Source organism: Gigantopelta aegis, chromosome 14 (genome assembly GCF_016097555.1).
Source record: "Gigantopelta aegis isolate Gae_Host chromosome 14, Gae_host_genome, whole genome shotgun sequence".
Classification (NCBI taxonomy): Eukaryota; Metazoa; Mollusca; class Gastropoda; order Neomphalida; family Peltospiridae; genus Gigantopelta; species Gigantopelta aegis.
The window spans coordinates 12,509,415-12,527,808 of record NC_054712.1 but is presented as its reverse complement, the minus strand read 5'-3'; the positions used below and the strand labels follow the sequence as shown (position 1 = coordinate 12,527,808).

The 18,394-nt window shown below is 36.3% G+C and overlaps 1 protein-coding gene across 1 annotated transcript in view; it reads right to left on the bottom strand.

The window, feature by feature from the left end:
• Positions 1 to 16,438, bottom strand: part of LOC121388543 (transport and Golgi organization protein 6 homolog) — a 39,136-nt gene extending 22,698 nt beyond the window's left edge. Inside the window, exons 1-8 of the mRNA XM_041519921.1 lie at positions 16,272 to 16,438; positions 11,954 to 12,123; positions 9,223 to 10,298; positions 8,545 to 8,671; positions 6,425 to 6,543; positions 4,290 to 4,452; positions 2,847 to 2,929; positions 1,481 to 1,593 (exon numbers count right to left, since the gene is read on the bottom strand). Of these exons, the coding sequence (XP_041375855.1) occupies positions 1,481 to 1,593; positions 2,847 to 2,929; positions 4,290 to 4,452; positions 6,425 to 6,543; positions 8,545 to 8,671; positions 9,223 to 10,298; positions 11,954 to 12,023 (1,751 nt within the window). The 5' untranslated portion in view covers positions 12,024 to 12,123; positions 16,272 to 16,438. The remainder of the gene's footprint in view (positions 1 to 1,480; positions 1,594 to 2,846; positions 2,930 to 4,289; positions 4,453 to 6,424; positions 6,544 to 8,544; positions 8,672 to 9,222; positions 10,299 to 11,953; positions 12,124 to 16,271) is intronic.
• Between the last annotated feature and the right edge of the window lie 1,956 nt (positions 16,439 to 18,394).

Below are 18,394 nucleotides of genomic sequence, written 5' to 3'. Positions count from 1 at the left end.
AGGCTGACGACAGTCACTTTTCACCTGCTTGTTTTGGCTTTGTACACAATAAATATAACATATCCAATGGTAATGTTTTGATATGATATATTTGACAAAAGCTACTTTTTATTTCTTTCATTAAACTTAACATTTTGTCCAGAATTATGAAAAATAAAAACATACCGACATGTAAATAGAATTATCTGCTCGTTATAGAATTTTAACAGGGGTCAAGGTTAGTAGACTAGTTTTTATTTTAATGTGGCGAAGCATTGTAATAATATAGCTAATTTTGAATTGGAATGACGTCAGTATTCCATTGACATCACTTTACATCTCTTTATGCCAAATTGCTATTGAAAATATTTTGTTTGAACATTACTAATGCACATGAATGTGTTTAAACACAATCTTGTAATTAAAAAATTGTACCATTTACAAAATATGGATTTCAAGTCGAATTACGGTGAGATATGCTATATTTATTGTGTACAAAGCTAAATCAAGGGTGCGAAAAGTGACTGTCGTCGACCTTTAAGTAAAGAAACTATAAAAAAATTGGCAGGAATTTGCACAAGCTGAGCTGAGTACTTTCAACCAATTTAGTGGGAGGAATCTAACTCAATCGGTAGAGCACTATTTCACAGGTGGCTGTTTAATAAAGATCTTTAGTACTATATTACAGGGCCCGTCCAGAGTCCAGACTTTGTTTTTTTGGTTTAATGACACCACTAGAGCACATTGATTAATTAATCATCAGCTATTGGATGTCAAACAGTAGGTAATTCTGACTCGCAATCATCAGAGGAAACCCGCTACATTTTTCCTAATGCAGCATGGGAACTTTTACATGCACCATCCTACAGACAGGATTGCACATGCCATGGCCTTTGATATACCAGTCGTGGTGCACTGGCAGGAAAGTAAAACAGCCCAATGGGCCCACAGACAGGGATCAATCCCAAACCGACTGCACATAAAGCAAGCGCTTTACCACTGGGCTACGTCCCTCCCCAATCTCTAATGACGTCACATAATTTGTATGACGTTGTCACGACATTATTGTCTCAGACTCTATTAGAGTCTTGTGTCTAGACTCTAAAAGTTTCATAAACACCAGACCAGGCTTGGTGCTTATAAACCGTTTGGAGTCTATAAGACTCGAGACTCTAATAGAATCTGAGACACTAATGTTATGTCAACACCATACAAATTGTATGCATGTGACATCATTTAAGATTGAGTCTGGACTCTAAAAGTTTTATAAGTACGGGCCCAGGTCTTAGAAAATGTATGATCTTTTCAAACAGAAGGAAAACTTCTTTTAAGCAGCCAAACTTGAGAAACAAGTCTTAATAATTGTACACTAAGTCTTACATTTGATAGTTATAAAAGTAAATTATGAAATCAAGCTTCAAAAGGTTCATTTTAATACTGGTCTTTCATTCGTGTGTTTTTAAAACATGACGAAAACACAGTAGAAAATCATGATAATTACCCAAGTATCGACTGGCTAGTAAGACGATACAAGAACAGCTGAAACAGTGGCTGTAAAACTGGATGCAGGTAGGGCAAAAACACACTACAGGATTCAGAGCCAAGCACAACAATCTGTAAAAACAAGTTTATAAGTAAATACTACAGTGAAAGCCCTCAAGACTGGACCCTCTCTCAAATCCAATTTTTACCGTCCCATGATTTATACATCTTGTAACACTTGGGGGCGAGATGTAGCTCAGTGGTACAACGCTTGTCTGATACACGATCGATATAGGATCGATCCCCGTCGGTGGGCCCATTTCGCTATTTTTTTTGTTCCAGCCAGTGCTCCACAACTGGTATAACAAAGGCGGTGGTATGTACTATCCTGTCTGTGGGATGGTGCATATAAAAGATCCCTTTAATGATAACGTTTTGACTGTCCAGTTTTCAGAGACACAATTTACACTAAATGAACACTTTAGGACTGAATTATTCATCGGGTGTTCAGTTTAGAGAGGTTTCTAGTTTAGAGAGGTAAATGTTAGTGTTAAAAGAAGGAAATGTTTTGTTTAACAATGCACTTGACACATTTTATTTACGGTTATATGGTGTCAGACATATGGTTAAGGACCACACAGATATTGAGAGAGAGGAAACCTGCACTTGCCACATTATGGGCTATTCTTTTCGATTAGCAGCAAGGGATCGTTTATATGCACCATCCCACAGACAGGGTAGTACATACCACAGCCTTTGATAAACCAGTTGTGGAGCACTGGCTGGAACGAGAAATAGCCCATGCAACGGGCCCACCAACAGGTATCGATCCTAGATTGATTGCGCATCAGACAGACGAGCGCTTTACCACTGGACTACATCCCGTCCTCATCTGACAATGTCAGTCCACCGTAAAAAGGTGAACAGCACTTTTCAAATTATCTTCATGTTTTTAAACATTAATTACACATTACAAGAAACACACATACAGATGTATACACAAAGACATTCATTCACTAATTATTATAATGCATTGTTACACGTGTATGTAAAATATTGTAGTAATCTATGATTGAAATAACTCATAAAGGCTAAGTTATAACACTGTATATATACCCTTTACATACATCCGCATGTACGTGATTCAAAACAATTTTTATTGTTATTGATTTTGGGGGAAAAGGGCTGCATATTTTGACAATTATTTGCAAAAATCAGCTTTTCCACATTTTTCTATTTGATATCTTGTATATAATTCATTTTTTAAATGTTCAATACTTGGCCAAATATTTTTCACTTTACATTTATAAATTAAAAAAAGAAAAAAATGAAATTAGTTAGCAATTGTCAGGCCTTTTGGTCAAATAAACCTGTTCAATAATCACCTTATGCAAAGATTCAATGCAGATTTTCAGCTCTTTGTCTTGTACCACAACGCATGATGCTGAACTGGATGTCCATTCAGTGTCTGTGGAAGAAAACAAAGCATTGTTAATAATCGAGTATAGTGAATTCTGAGAGAAAAGTCATTGAGAATAACAACATTCAGTGTGGCAGACATTCTTCTGTTTTTTTAAATGCCAATAAGTATGGTCTTTAAAGTCAGGTTTTCTGTATAGGTAGTTAGAACGATGTATTCCATAAGGTAGCACTAAACCAAATAATTTCTGGCTGGGTCAAAGTTCAAGGTGCACCCAACTTTTGATAGAGAAGTTAACACCACAAGTCCTGTGACTGGTTATAAATGTGAGTGTGTTGGTTGTAAAAAAATTAGTTTCATCTGGGCTAAAAATGTATGCAATTTTATTTCATCTAGTACCACTGTGTCAAGTAGCCCTGTGCTTGGAACATGTATGGGGTACCTGTGAAAAAAAGTACTCAAATTTTGTGCAAAACTAGAGGTGTTGTAAAAACATCTGGTTATACTGAAAATGAGCCATAAAAGGTACCATTTCTTCAGTTAATACTTTGAGGCAGGGGTTGTAGTACTGATATTTATGGGTCATATAGTTTGGTTGATATATTGCATATAGCGTTTTTAAACACAAACGTTAACATGGTCACCTATGGGATTTTATTTGGTATAGTACAACCATAAGGCCACATGGTAAAGCATCAATCAATAGACTAGGAATATAATCTCTAACTATCACACCAAGTAATGAAATGGTATAAGCTGCCACCTGTGTGGGCTTTTCATATGACACTCAACAGTCACAAACAGCTTTACATATTACAGGGGTGGGAATTGGTGAAATGTAAAAAAGAGGAAATCTAGAGGGGTCCCGGACGTTCTTGAAATCCTAGGTTAAAATCTGTGCCATCTGACACATTTTGAAGGAAAGGACGAAACGCAAGTTCCATGAGAGGAAAACAGCTGATCCAAGGAGAATTCACACCCCTGATATAGATTTGTTTTGGTAAAACTTTGTTATAATTTACAACATTTCATATTTATTCTGAGTATATCTACATGTATCTTGTTCTTGCAGGTCCACATCTAGGGCTCGAACTTTAGAATTTGTCTCCCACGGCAATTAAAAACAAAATTGTTGTGGGTGAAATGGCTCACTGACAGCAATTTAAAGCCTGCCCATGGCAATTAAAAAAAATAAAAATTGCCGCAAATAAATAAGACTGAAAGGTTATTTTGCTGTATGTAGACATATTTTACATGTATTAATGTTAAATACTGGCATCTAATGTACACCAGGTGTAAACATTTTGCCATCATTGAGAAGCTAGGCTACGGCAATTTATATCTCAATGGTGCCGCCATTATGTTCGAGCCCTGCCCTTCTCATTGTAGAAGCTCTCTACAAACTCACTGTGATCCCGTAAAGACATCTGAAGAGGTTGTATGATGGGATGTATGAGATATTGCTGCGCTAATTCGGGGTGTCGTTGGATGACCTCTGTGATAAAACTGGAGACCACACGCAGAAAGTGACCAGCACTACGGGGATCCGACTCGGTCAGCAGTGACAAGATCTGAAACAAACAACTAAATCATTACTTTAATTAGCTATAGCACATTCAAAAATTATTACAAGTGAGTGATTTCCCTAGAAATTTGGCAAGACATGGTAGACCAAACACTTTTGGGGCATTTTCACCATTTTCAGGGCACTTATTTTTCATTAAAAACACACAAAAATTAATCGAAATAAACATTAATGTAATTTATGTGCTTGCTTTAATAAATGAATGGCAAAAGATATAAAAGGCATTTTTTATTAATTAATAATACCTTTTTGCGTGTTTTATAAAGGCAATTTTAGAATTAATTAGTGGAAAAGGCTGGTTTAATCTCAGGGCAGCATGGAACTGATTAAGGCAAGATGGTGCTAGACTATTGAGGCATAGTGCTGCACCATGCTAAAACAAGCTAGGGAAAACACTACAAGTACTGTAGATCGTAGTATATTCATTGTAAATCATTACAAGTACTGTAGATCATAGTATATTCATTGTAAATCATTACAAGTACTGTAGATCGTAGTATATTCATTGTAAATCATTACAAGTACTGTAGATCGTAGTATATTCATTGTAAATCATTACAAGTACTGTAGATCGTAGTATATTCATTGTACATCATTATAAGTACTGTAGATCGTAGTATATTCATTGTAAATCATTACAGTTAATGTTTATTATTTTATTTATTTGTGTCATTACATCTACCAAGATGGGACATAGCCCAGCGGTAAAGTGCCTGCTTTATGCGCGGTCGGGCTAGGATCGATACCCATCAGTGGGCCCATTGGGCTATTTCTTGTTCCAGCCAGTGCACCATGACTGGTATATCAAAAGCTGTGGCATGTGCTATCCTGTCTGTGGGATGGTGCATATAAAAGATCCCTTGCTACTAATGGAAAAATGTAGCAGGTTTCCTCTCTAAGACTATATGTCTAAATTACCAAATGTTTGACATCCAATAGCCGATGATTAATAAATCAATGTGCTCTAGTGGTGTCGTTAAACAACACAACCTTGAGTGTGAGATATTGTTGAACCGCCTGTTTGACTGTAAATTATGTGTTAACATGTTTAGTGTAATGCAGGGTTCACACTCTTTATTATCAATACAAATTCCATAAATTTTAGAGGTATTTTTTATTACCTTTTTCAGGATGTTCAAGGACTTAATTATTGTATGCGACACACCACCATCCAAAGTTTGATATCCTATATGAATTGATAAGATATGCTCTGGAAATGAAAAGTTTATAGATGGACGGACAATGCCTTTCCATAATACAACCCATCAAAGACAGGCATATAAAAAAAATTACAGCCCTCTATATTGCAACCGATTTCAGGGGCGGCACAGTGTAAAAATAGTGGTACAGCTCGTGGTTGCCAGACTCGCCTTTCAAATTACATGTAAGGACATTTTCACAGATATAACAAATGTAACCCCCACACACATGCGCCATCCCTGGATTTGGTCAAATATGCAACCATTTTTTTCATCTGGAGACTAAAACATTTCATACTATCTATATAAAATAATAATAATAATAAGCGCCATCTGGCTCCTAGATGGAAACGTTAATGTAGTGGGCTGAATTAAATGTCAACCAATTTTTACTTTTCCATAATTTTCCACAACTGAAATGAAAGTCCCATGACTGGAATGATTTCCGTAACCTGTGAGTTGTCTGCAGATACAGAGATCTATGCGGCCTCAGTGGTGCAGTGGTTAAGCCATCAGACTACAGGCTGGTAGGTACAGGGTTCGCAACCCGGTACCGGCTCCAACCCCAGAGCGAGTTCTTAAGGTCTCAATGGGTAGGTGTAAGGCCACTACACCTTCTTCTTTCTCACTAACTACTAACCAACTAACAACTAACCCACTATCGTGGACAGACAGCCCAGATAGCGTTCTTGAACCTTAATTAGATATATACATGAAAATAGTTGAAATGAAATAAAATGAAATGAATGTGACACACACCTGTGGACACACGAGCTTCAAGTACTCCTCTACGGACGATACAGTCATCGGACAACGAGAGATGACCTTGGCAACCGCGTCACACTTCTTCCAATGATTCGGGTCACCAGCAGACGGGTCTGAAAGATAATTCTCACTTTTATAGCAAAAGTTTAAAAAACGTTTAAAGTTTGTTTTGTTTAACGACACCACTAGAGCACATTGATTAATTAATCATCGGCTATGGGGTGTCAAAACATTTGGTAATTCTGACATGTCAATAAAGTTTATTTTGTTTAACGACACCACTAGTGCACATTGATTTATAAATCATTAGCTATTGGATATGAAACATTTTGTAATTTTGACAAACAGTCTTAGACTTAAAGTTTGTTTTGTTTAACAACACCACTAGAACACATTGATTTATTAATCATTGGCTATTGGATGTCAAACATTTAGTAAGTATTAAGTAGAGTTAAAGTTTGTTTTTCAGAGGAAACTAGCTACATTTTTCCATTAGTAGCAAGGGATCGTTTCTATGCATGTTCCCACTGACAGGATAGCACATACCATGACAGTTGACCAGTTGTTGTGCACTGGTTGGAACGAGAAAAAACTCAATTAGTTGAATGGATCCACCAAGGTGGTTCAATCCTGCTATGCAATCACCTCAAGTGCTCAACCGACTAAGATAAACCTTGCCCCACATTAGTTTTAAATGTCACTAACACTAGTTTATGAAAAAAAACTATAAAAAAAGTATTTCGTATAAAATGCATTTTGTGCTATTACAAAAACCAGGACAATCAGAAACATTACACAGGGAACATTTTGTTCAGTACTGTTGTTGTTGGGGTATTTTGTTTTGTTTAACAGCACCACTAGAGCACACTGATTGATTCATCATAAGCTGTTGGATGTCAAACATTTGGTCATTATGACATATAGTACAGAGAGGAAACCTACTACATTTTTTCATTAGTAGCAAGGGATCTTTTATATGCACCATCCCAGACAGGATAGCACATACCATGACTTTTGATATACCAGTCATGGCGCACTGGCTGAAACAAGAAATAGCCTAATGGACACACTGACGGGGATCGATCCCAAACCGACTGCGCATCAAGCAAGCTCTTCACCACTGGGCTACGACCCCATTCAGTATTGTGTTGCAATTTGCTACTCCAGTTTCAGAGATCGCGACACAAATTTAAAACATTAAACAGTAGTTGCTAATCAATTTTCAGTTCAGTAGAAATATAGCTAATCAATATTTTGAATGAATGAATGAATAAATGAATGAATGAATGAATGAATGAATGAATGAATGAATGAATGAATGAATGAATGAATGAATGAATGAATGAATGAATGAATGAATGAATGGTTTAATTAAACCCCAGCACAAAAACACACATCAGCTACTGGGTGTCATAAAAAGGTACCGGTATCAGTATTTTGAATACAACCATGTTCCCTGGACACTGGATTTGTAAAAATTGATAACATAAGAAAGAATTGTAAATAAAATTTAGCATTTGAAAAACTGTACAAATATTTTACACTACCTTACAACTCCGGTTCGCCCTTTAAAATAGCTGCATGCAATCAACATACAATTTGATTCTGCCGAAAAATGATTAAGCATTGATGTACAAATGGACTATTTTAACTCAAAGCACAACTTACTGGACTTAGTGAGAAAGGACCTCAGATTATGAACCCAAAGATATGCAGATTACAATTTGAAAGGGTCAATAAAAATATTTAGAATTGTCTCCCTTTGCCAAAAAAAAAGAAGTAACATTGACTCATAATTAACACAGCCATTGTTGTTGTGTCTTTGACAGGACATACTGAATTCAGTATGACTTAATTCAAAAGTAAAACAAAAATAACAAAGTTGCTGAAACCTATTAAATAAGCATGTACACTTATATTTAGTACTGGAGCATCTATGTAGACTAGGGTGGAACGTAGCTGAGTGGTACAGCACTCGCCTGATGTGCAATCGAACTAGGATCAATTCCCGTCAGTAGGCACATTGGGCTATTTCTCATATTCCAGCCAGTGCTCCACAATTGGTGTAACAAAGGTTTCCTTCTATGTAGACTAATATATATCTATGATATTACCCAGCATTCCCCTGAGAACATGTAGCACACCCTTTGGTCTGATGAGGATCGTGGACAGCAACCGGCCACAAGCTTTTCTCATCCAAGGTGGACTTGGAGTTAGACCTGCTGAAACAGCACAATCTTTCTGAAACAATATCAAGTCGGTTAATGAAATTATATTAAAGAGAACATTTACAATCTCTGTAACTGGTTAAATTAACAAATTAATAATGTGTAAAAACATATATGAACACACACACACACACACACACACACACACACACACCACACCACACCACACCACACCACACCACACCACACACACACCACACACACAAGATATATATAGATATATACATGCCCAAGAAAACAAATTACATAAAAATTCTTTTCAAAGAAATAACAAATAACTCTCCAGGTATGATTAAGAGTAAAAATGTGTTAATCTGGACACTAAATATTGAACATGTTACACAATTTTCACCTACAAATACAGGAATATACCAAACACAGTTATCCCCTCTAAACTGGACACCTACAGGACCAAGTAAAAAGTTCATTTCAAGAGGTATCCGGTTTTGAGATATTATGTTCTGTACCGATATTTAAAAAGGGGCCATGAAAAAAAAAAAAAAGAGGTTTTGAGATGTTTCACTGTATTAAAATGTTGTTCTGTCTAGTTAATAAATCACCTACCCTCTTAGCAGGCTTCTGTCCTGGTCCTCCCTGAAGTAGAATCAGCTCCCGCACCAGGATTGGCGGTGACACGTGATCGAGTAGATGCTGCAAGGAACGCTCGCAAAACTCAACATCACTATTCTGATACCTCTCATCTGCTGAGCTGTTGGTGTTACCTGGAGGAGTAATCTGCCCACTGGTCTCGTTAGATCGAGAACCTGATGGATCAGACATGTCCTCAACCAAACCACCAACACCTACACGCATCTGCTGTATAACTCTATCTACAGCAGACGCAGGCGTCAGAACTTGAGCTGGCCTCTCAGAAGGAGAGTGTGGAAGACATGGATCAGCCATGTCCTCAACCAAAACATCAACACTTACACACGTCTGCTGTATAACTCTATCTACAGCAGACACAGGTGTCATATCTTGTGCCGGCCTCTCAGAAGGAGAGTGTGGAAGACAAGGTTGTGTTTTTTCAGCCTTCTTCTTCCGACTTCCACCAAAACTGAGCTGAAGCAGAACAGCCAGAAGGTCACCCAGATGTCTAGAGAGGATCAAAGCTCCCAGACAAGACACGTCAACACACTGCATTAAGACCTTCGCACACTCCAGCAGACGCAAACATTTCTCACTCTCCGATAGCGTAACATCTCTGTTGATGAGATCGCTGAACCCTGATCGTTTGTGGAGAGGAATACCCACTCCTTCCTGGAAGTACGGACAGAGACCTAAACACACGATAAACTGCAGCGCAGTGAGGACGGATTTCTGCTGAGGAACACTCAATACATCAGGTGACATGGCTGGAGCTTGACTGGGTGTCAGTGGCTTCAGGTTTGATTCTGACCTGTGAGCCTCTACAAATAACTCTGCTGCTTTGTGTATTGACTGTTGTAAAGCATTGAGGAGATGTAAACAACAGGTAACAAACCTCCAGCAGACGTCATTCTCACCTGTGTGAATGTCTGTATTTCCTGTAATACTCTTTAGTGAGAGAAATCGTGGATCTAAATCGATTTTATTCTGGAGTTCTTCCATGTTCTGTGCAAGCATAGCCTGGAATCCCTCTGGACTTCCAGTCTTATTTTCTACAAAAAAAAAAAAAAAAATTCAAATCATCAGCAAGAATTCATTATGAATGCCTGACATATTAATTAAAAATGTAAATTAATTTCAATTTCAAACTTTTATATGTAGCTTTGTACACTAGCTGCGCATGGAAAACATTGAATGGGGTTTGGTGGTCCTACATTGGCAGGGATATCGGGACGAATTTGACATTGGGGAGGTGGAGGTTGACATTGGGGAGCTGCCGCTACTGTTTTCCCAGCTCCGACGCCACTAACTGGGATTTCCCAAGTTGCAAGCACATTTATGATTTTTATATTGTTACAATATTCCATTTTTACACTGTAATAGCTATAACCCATGCTGTAAGCAGTTTTGTACAAGCCCTACTTTTCCAAATTTCCTGGATTCATGCCTGAACATCATGGCACACGTGCACGTTCACAATTTTTACATTGTTACAATATTCCCTTTTTACACTACATGTACTACTGGGATAAACCGGCTCTGACCGACCTGCAAACAACGCAACAGTCTGGGGATATCATGACGTCACAAACTATCCTTATATGTCACAACATATCATAACAAAGATGTCAGCACTCACAGTGAAAATTGTAACTGATTTCAGGTTTGAATGCACTTTTTCAGCATGATGCATGTGCAGCTGTCGACTGGATACCGGTGCAGAACGATCCCTAAGAGGTGGAGCTTCGACCAAGTACAAAGATGATGGTCGGCAGTGCAGACCAACAGTGAAGAAGTGATCAGAACGATCAGGAGCTATTAAAAGGGGCTTGCGTATCATACTATATAATTAGGGGGTGGGACATAGCCCAGTGGTAAAGCGCTCTCTTGATGTGCAGTCGGTATGGGATCGATCCCCGTCAGTGGGCCCATTAGGCTATTTCTCACTCCAGCCAGTGCACCACGACTGGTGTATCAAAGGCTGTGGTATGTGCTATCCTGTCTGTGGGATGGTGCATATAAAAGATCCATTGCTGCTAATCAAAAAGAGTAGCCCATGATGTGGCAACAGCGGGTTTCCTCTCTCAATATATTTGTGGTCCTTAACCATATGTCTGGCACCATATAACTGTAAATAGGTGTTGAGTGTGTTGTTAAATAAAACATTTCCTTCATTCTACTATATATATACAGAACTTCACATACGTTGTTTTAGCTTCCTATTTATTGCACAAGTTTATTTTGCAAAAGAATAAATATTCTTTCGCAAAATAAACGAGTACAATAAATAGGAAGCGAAAACAATGTATGTGAAGTTCTGTATTTATTACATACCTTCTTTTATGTTTTACAAAAACGGTTCTTAATTTAACGTCATAACAACACTATGTTAAATCTATTATCAAAACTCATTTCATGGATTCACTTAACGCTAAGAATCATACTCTGCGGCAGCCTTGTGTAATGTTTCAAATACGATGTGACATCATTTGTAAATCATATATGACATCAGTAAATAAAAGGTGCTAACTGCAGTAAAAAGAAAAAAGGGAATTCCCCATTTAAAAGTTCCGGTCCAGATTGCACATATGTGTAATACAAAATAAATTTATTACACGGTTTCAAAATGTTTTTATCACTTTCATGTACATGCACATGTATGTCTTGGACAATTGTTTCTCCTTTTTTTAATTGTAATTAGACTTACTGCTGCGGGTTTGTGAACTTGGAGAAACCAGGATGTTGAGGGCATCAAGAATAATTTCAGTGTCGGACATTTCTGTGATCAGGATATACTGGTCACAACCATTTGTCACTCAGTTCAAGAATAAACCATAACAGTCTCTAGTAAAGTCTGCAGCCTTGTTCACACACTACCTGAAATGGAAATACAAATGTACTGTATATCAAAAAAACTCTGCAGTGAGAAATCGTATTGCAACATATCCATTTTTTTTTTTTTACTCTTCTACTACATAGTATGTGAAGTCAGATAACTGTGTATTTTAGATAGTGGCTTGACAATCATATACAAATTGTATATTATTAGTGTCACAAATGTGACTGCCAGCTTTGAGTCAGCAATTCCTGGCATCACTAGCCTTTTACAGGTTCGGTACATATACAAGCTGTGGTGTTTTCTTACGTTCAGAAGTTGTCAGCTATTTCGTCAGGTAATTTATCTAAAACTGATGGACTTTTTTCTCTCTTCTTTTTCTTTTATATTATATTTGGATAAAAAAAAATATATATTATTGTTTTTTAAAACCTCATCATATATTTTATTTTAAAAAAGAGAAAAATTATATCATTTGGCAAGATTTTCTTATTTCTTATTTTTATCTCTCTTCACATAGATCTGTAGGCTTTTTTGTTTCTCTCGAGTCTTTCAACATGTTTTGTCTTGTGAAATATAGATATTTTAACACTAAATTCTTATCATCGTTTTCTTTTACAACTTTATCTGGCTGCAGGAATTTTTAAAACAGCATTAAAAAATATATTATATATGTGAATAAATTTAATGTAACCCTTGTGCAGGGTGCACATTAAGTCAAGAACCACACTTTCTATGTCCGTTCGGACTACAGCTGCAATGATTCACTGATGTATTCAGTGTACCGAATACAGGCTATCTGCGATAAGCATTCATTATTCGGTACCCAAAGAACCGAATGTATTCGTGGTTTGGGGGAGGGGTTTATCTTCATTATTGTTATTATTAATTAATCAAATTTAGAAAGACCACAGTTTGCAAGCTGTATGTACACACAGTCTAGGTATTTTAAGCTGTCTACTATCCACTACCCAATGTACTCACGATGGCCAATTTATGTCAGTCATGCGATGTTTTCGATAACGAAAACTGGTACATCCTCTGTATGATGTAATTAATTATTATTAACAACATAAAAAATAAAGTGACATGCGATAGTATACAGTGCAGATATTAATAATAATAATAATGTTAAACTGTTCGTCATTAGTGTCTTAAATGCCGGCAATATGGGTTTTTGAAAACACTTCAGCCAACTATTTGTGAAGAACGAATCCCCACTCCAAAAATACAAAACAAACTACAACATCATCTCTGAAACTTTCGCGAATAATAAAAATTATGCACTCTGTCATTTAAAATCTTGTGATAAAACGATGGAACAGTTATTATCATATTATTATCAATGGTTATGCACATCACAAAAGGTCGCAGCATGTTATATCTAGGTATTTAACTAACTGGCTGGAGAATTCTTCTACAGCAGATACTGTAACAGCCGAAAATAATGTAGGTTAAATAACATCCAAAATTCATTTTGGCAAAACCATGTCAGGGTATGATAAAAAATTTAAAAAGTCACTAGCCACAGGGCTAGTGGGTTTGTAAATTCCATTAGCCCACTAAAATAAAGCACTAGCCCAAATTTCTGATCAATTACAACACACTTTATATAGGGCTGAAAAACAGTGTTTCAAGGAACCCAACCCCTATAGTACCTAAAAAAAAAAACCTGTTTACTTCTCCCTTTTTTACGTACATGAGAATAAAAAAAAAAAAAAATAGTATTAGTATTATTTAATGATTTATTTCAACCTGTACAGATGAATAAAACTTCAAAAATAAATTAATAATTTACGTTTTTTTTAAACTGCATGACCTACCCTATTTTGTCAAGTTTGATCCTAAACCATTGTCCCGTTTTCGCTTTTGCATCCCATCCCCGCCCCCTCATCCGGAGTGGATAAGCAATTTAACAAACTCCTCTCTCTAACCACCCAAAACAAAAGAATTTAATGCACAATACAATGTAACACAATGTTGCATGGTCTTGTTCAGTGTATTTGGTACTGAATTGTCACCAGGAACGGTGATGTCAGTTGCTCAAATAGCCTACAGGACAATATATCCCATGTCAGACAGATATCAACAAATATATCAGATAATAACCTTTCAAATAATACCAATTTTGGTTCCTTGAATGAGTGTTTAAAAATGACCTATTGGTTAATTTGACCACGGAATTGCCAATTGGCAAGATTTAACTTGTTAATTGATAGACAAAAAAATATATTATCTTGTACAGATGTGAAACATTATCCAAACTGATAAGCACATTAAACAGGTCAAGCCGGCTATGTTCCCTGATTGCCAACATCCCTATCGCAAGTAAGCGAGGCATTAAATTAGAAGACAATAGATAAATAAGACAAACACTGTAATTCTACACATGACTGGTGTTGTACTTCAGTTATACTAGCCTGTTAATTAACTGGGACTGGCCATTCACACCTTTATTACCTTGTTGACATGTGCAGGATTTCACTACCATGTACAACCAATCAAAACATGCGTTTTATTAATGTTGTTTCCTGTCTATGAAATGAAAAGAAAACAGTCTGTATCGTGTGTATTGTTGTAATTGACGATGTAGAAACTTCTTGTTACTGCATTATATAGAAATCTAGTTCAAGTTGAATATTAATATATACTTATTGATTTGTTGATTATGAGATGACCAATAGAATAACATTTATCAAACGTATATCAGTGGAGGAAAAACATTGTGAGCTAGCAGTGTTTTTGTGGGTTTTTGGGGGGGTTAAAGCCACTAGCCCATCGGGCTACTGGTTTTGCATTTGTCACTAGCCCTGTGTTAAAAAGCACTAGCCCCAGGCGTCGGGCTAGCGGATTTGTCGAACTCTGCATGTACTATGGAGAGTTAACTGTTAATGCAACCTTTACAATTGAGCATTCATTATTCTTATATATATTTTTTTTTAAATCCCACATAATTTTGGGGATTTTACTATGTCAGGGCTCGAACTTAACAGCGGCAATGATGGCAGTTGCCGTCGGTGACATATAAACTGCTGTCGGTTGGGGGAGTCACCGATGGCACTTTTGTGCCGCCGGATAAAGATTATAGCTTTTAACCGACGGCAAAATGTACAGATGTGTATGAACATTATCTGCCAGTATTTAACATGGATATTTGGGTCCTGGTTGGAGTTAATTGGTGTTTAGTTTGTACCACGCAACGGAACTATATTTAGTCATGCGCATACCCTGTGCATGATTCCATTTATAATAAATTCTTGTTTATTGAAATTTATTGACATAAATTCATGAAATTTGACTACATGTAGCCTATACAGAAAAATACAGTTTTAAAAAATTGCCATCGGCATACTCAATTTATTTTTTAATTGCCGTGGGTGATAAATTCGAGCCCTGCTATGTATTTATTAGACATTAGCCAAATTAGTCATGGGCTAATTTTTACACTTCGGAAAAAGTACCAGCTCTCAAATTCTTATTTGGAAAAAAAAAAGGAAATGAAAGAAAAACAACACTGTTCACAAACATCCACACACCTCTATATTTTTGTATGTTTCCATGATTTTATTGATAGTGAAATGTACAAAAATGTATTTTATTTCTGCTTTGGAGAGGGTGATGTGGTCACTGCCTAAAGAGCACCTTTTTTCTTCTAGACAATGTTTGCTTGTTTTGTTTTTGAGTCTCGTTAATTTTCTTTTTATTATATTTTTGTTTTTATAACTGACATTTAATTATTTAATTTTCAATGTCTAACATTCCAAAGTTTAATGTTAAAAACATCCTACTATTTAAATGCTATTTTTGAGTTATGTTCACTGGTGGGTTGCTTCATTCAGCAAGTCAGTAGTAGTACAGTATTGGTAGATTCACTGTAATTATTGTAGTGCATGGGGGACATTAACTGATTAAGGCAATACTTTTTAGTAAGAACCATACTAACTACGTCCCTCCGGACTATAATTATTGGTATTTGTGAATATGTATAATATTGTATTCGTATTCGAGACCCCATATTCGTGATACGTATCGTATTCGCTACTTGGTGTATTCGTTGCAGCTCTAGTTCATCAATATTAACCTCGTGTCCATGCACTCGAGGTTAATCTTGATGAACTACTCTAGTTCGAACTAAATGCAACCCTAGCATTACACTTTACGAAATTAAGATCTTAACGAAAATGCATACCTTAAAGTGCAATAGTATCTTTATCAATGGAAATAGGATTCTTCTGAAGTAACAGTAAGTAAATATACTTAGATGGTAAATAATAGTTTGGCGAATAACTGTAAAAGTACTTTCAAAAAATGGTTTACAACATAAATACGTTTTACACCACTGATCTAAAAATCGTACTCGTAGAACTAGATGCTCTTAGTTTATAAGAGTTGTTTCCCTTGGTTCTACTTTCATTTTCGTAAAAATGTTCTACGATGATCTAAGACGTCTTTTACTTTTAGTTGCTAGACCTCCTACCTAATGACAATGTCACTTGTTAAATATTGTTACTAGTATATTAATTATAATTGTGCTAAAATATTGTAACCATTATAACAGTGCACCGCAACTGGTATATCAAAGGCCGTGTTATACCCTGTCTGTGATGGTGCATATAAAAGATCCCTTGCTGCTAATCGAAAAGAGTAGCCCATGAAGTGGCGACAGCGGGTTTGCTCTCTCAATATCTGTGTGGTCCTTAACCATATGTCTGATGCCATATAACCGTAAATACAATGTGTTGAGTGCATCGTTAAATAAAACATTTCTTTCCATTATAACATGTATTGTTTTCTTCTTTTTTCTTTTCTTAATATTGATATTATTATTCATGTCTGTATAATTCATATACAGAAATAAATGATTGAATTGAAAAAAAAATTGATGCAGTTATAATATAATTAAATTTTGAATTTTCAAATGTCTACTTATGTTTTATAAATAAAGAAACTTAAAGGTGTTTTCAATCTCATTGAAATTTTTTTAAATAATGTCATTATTACAATTAAGATTAAACTATTTTGAGATTTTTTTTCTGTATTACGTTACTTCGATGGATGGGTGCAAGAGACAAGCACAGGTCTATCGCAGATGGAGACATGGACTGGGATGTGAAAGTGGACAGCAAAAGAAATGAGAAGGAAATCAGAGGAGAGAAAAGAAAAGGGCAGTGCATAAAATATAATAATTAAAAAATGGAGAAAACCCACCCAGTATTGAATAGGATGACGCTCAGGTTAGCAGACTACACTAATTAAATGTATAGTACTAGCATTTGCTAGGTGTATTGGAGCTCATTTAACACGCCTTGGACCACCCTTAGTAAAACTAGATCGACTAGTTTTCAGTAATAAGAATTAATGTCTAGTTTGGAAGCATCTATAATATTAGCCCAAGTACTCTGACTGTAAGAAAGCTAGACGGACATTTGGACATTTGGAATGAGTGCGTATAACTGTCCAAATGTCCATCTAGCTCTCTTACAGTCGGAGTACTCGGGCTACTATAATATATGTACAGCCAGTGGGGATGGAGGAGGTGGGGTTCAAGTGTCACGAAGAGCATACAGAGAAAGTTTCTTTTATCAACAAACCTCTTCTACATCTTTGTATACACAATTCCATATCCTAAGTAATATGTCTAGTGTACTTTTCAGTGTGGAGGATTAACATAAACATGTACATGTGCGAAAGGCTAGTGATGGAACATAAAGAAGGTATACACTTATAGTCCATCCCATAGAGAACGCCTTTTTTTTTTTTTCATACTATGGAATTTACTACAAGATATATATGTCTGAGCCAATTGATTTGTAAATTGCACACAAAAAATAGTATGTTTTTGTTATTTACAAAGCATTTAAGCTTTTCTTCTTACATCAAAACAAACTGAAATTATTTACAAAATATGTACATGTTTATAAAATGATGGGACAGACTTTAGACTGATGTAGTTTTGTGCTGGGGTATTGTTAAGCATCCATTCATTCTTATTGGAAAAGAGGAGAAGGTGATTCGTTTATAAAACACTACTGGAGGGTGGAAAGTGAGCAGAACACGTCATTGTTACATTAACATATTATGTATAAGATGGGTAAATCTTATGAAGAAAATTCATGAAAATAAAGTCAGGGAATGGTTAATGACACTCCAAGACATTAAATTTCAAACTCACGACTAGGTTAGGTAGTGACACTTAATCGAGATATTGCAAGACAAACAAGGATACTCACACACACAGAGAGATTTGGGGGGGGGGGGGGGGGGGGGGCGGGGAGGAGAAACGGGATACTTTTTCTTCAAAGTACAAAACAT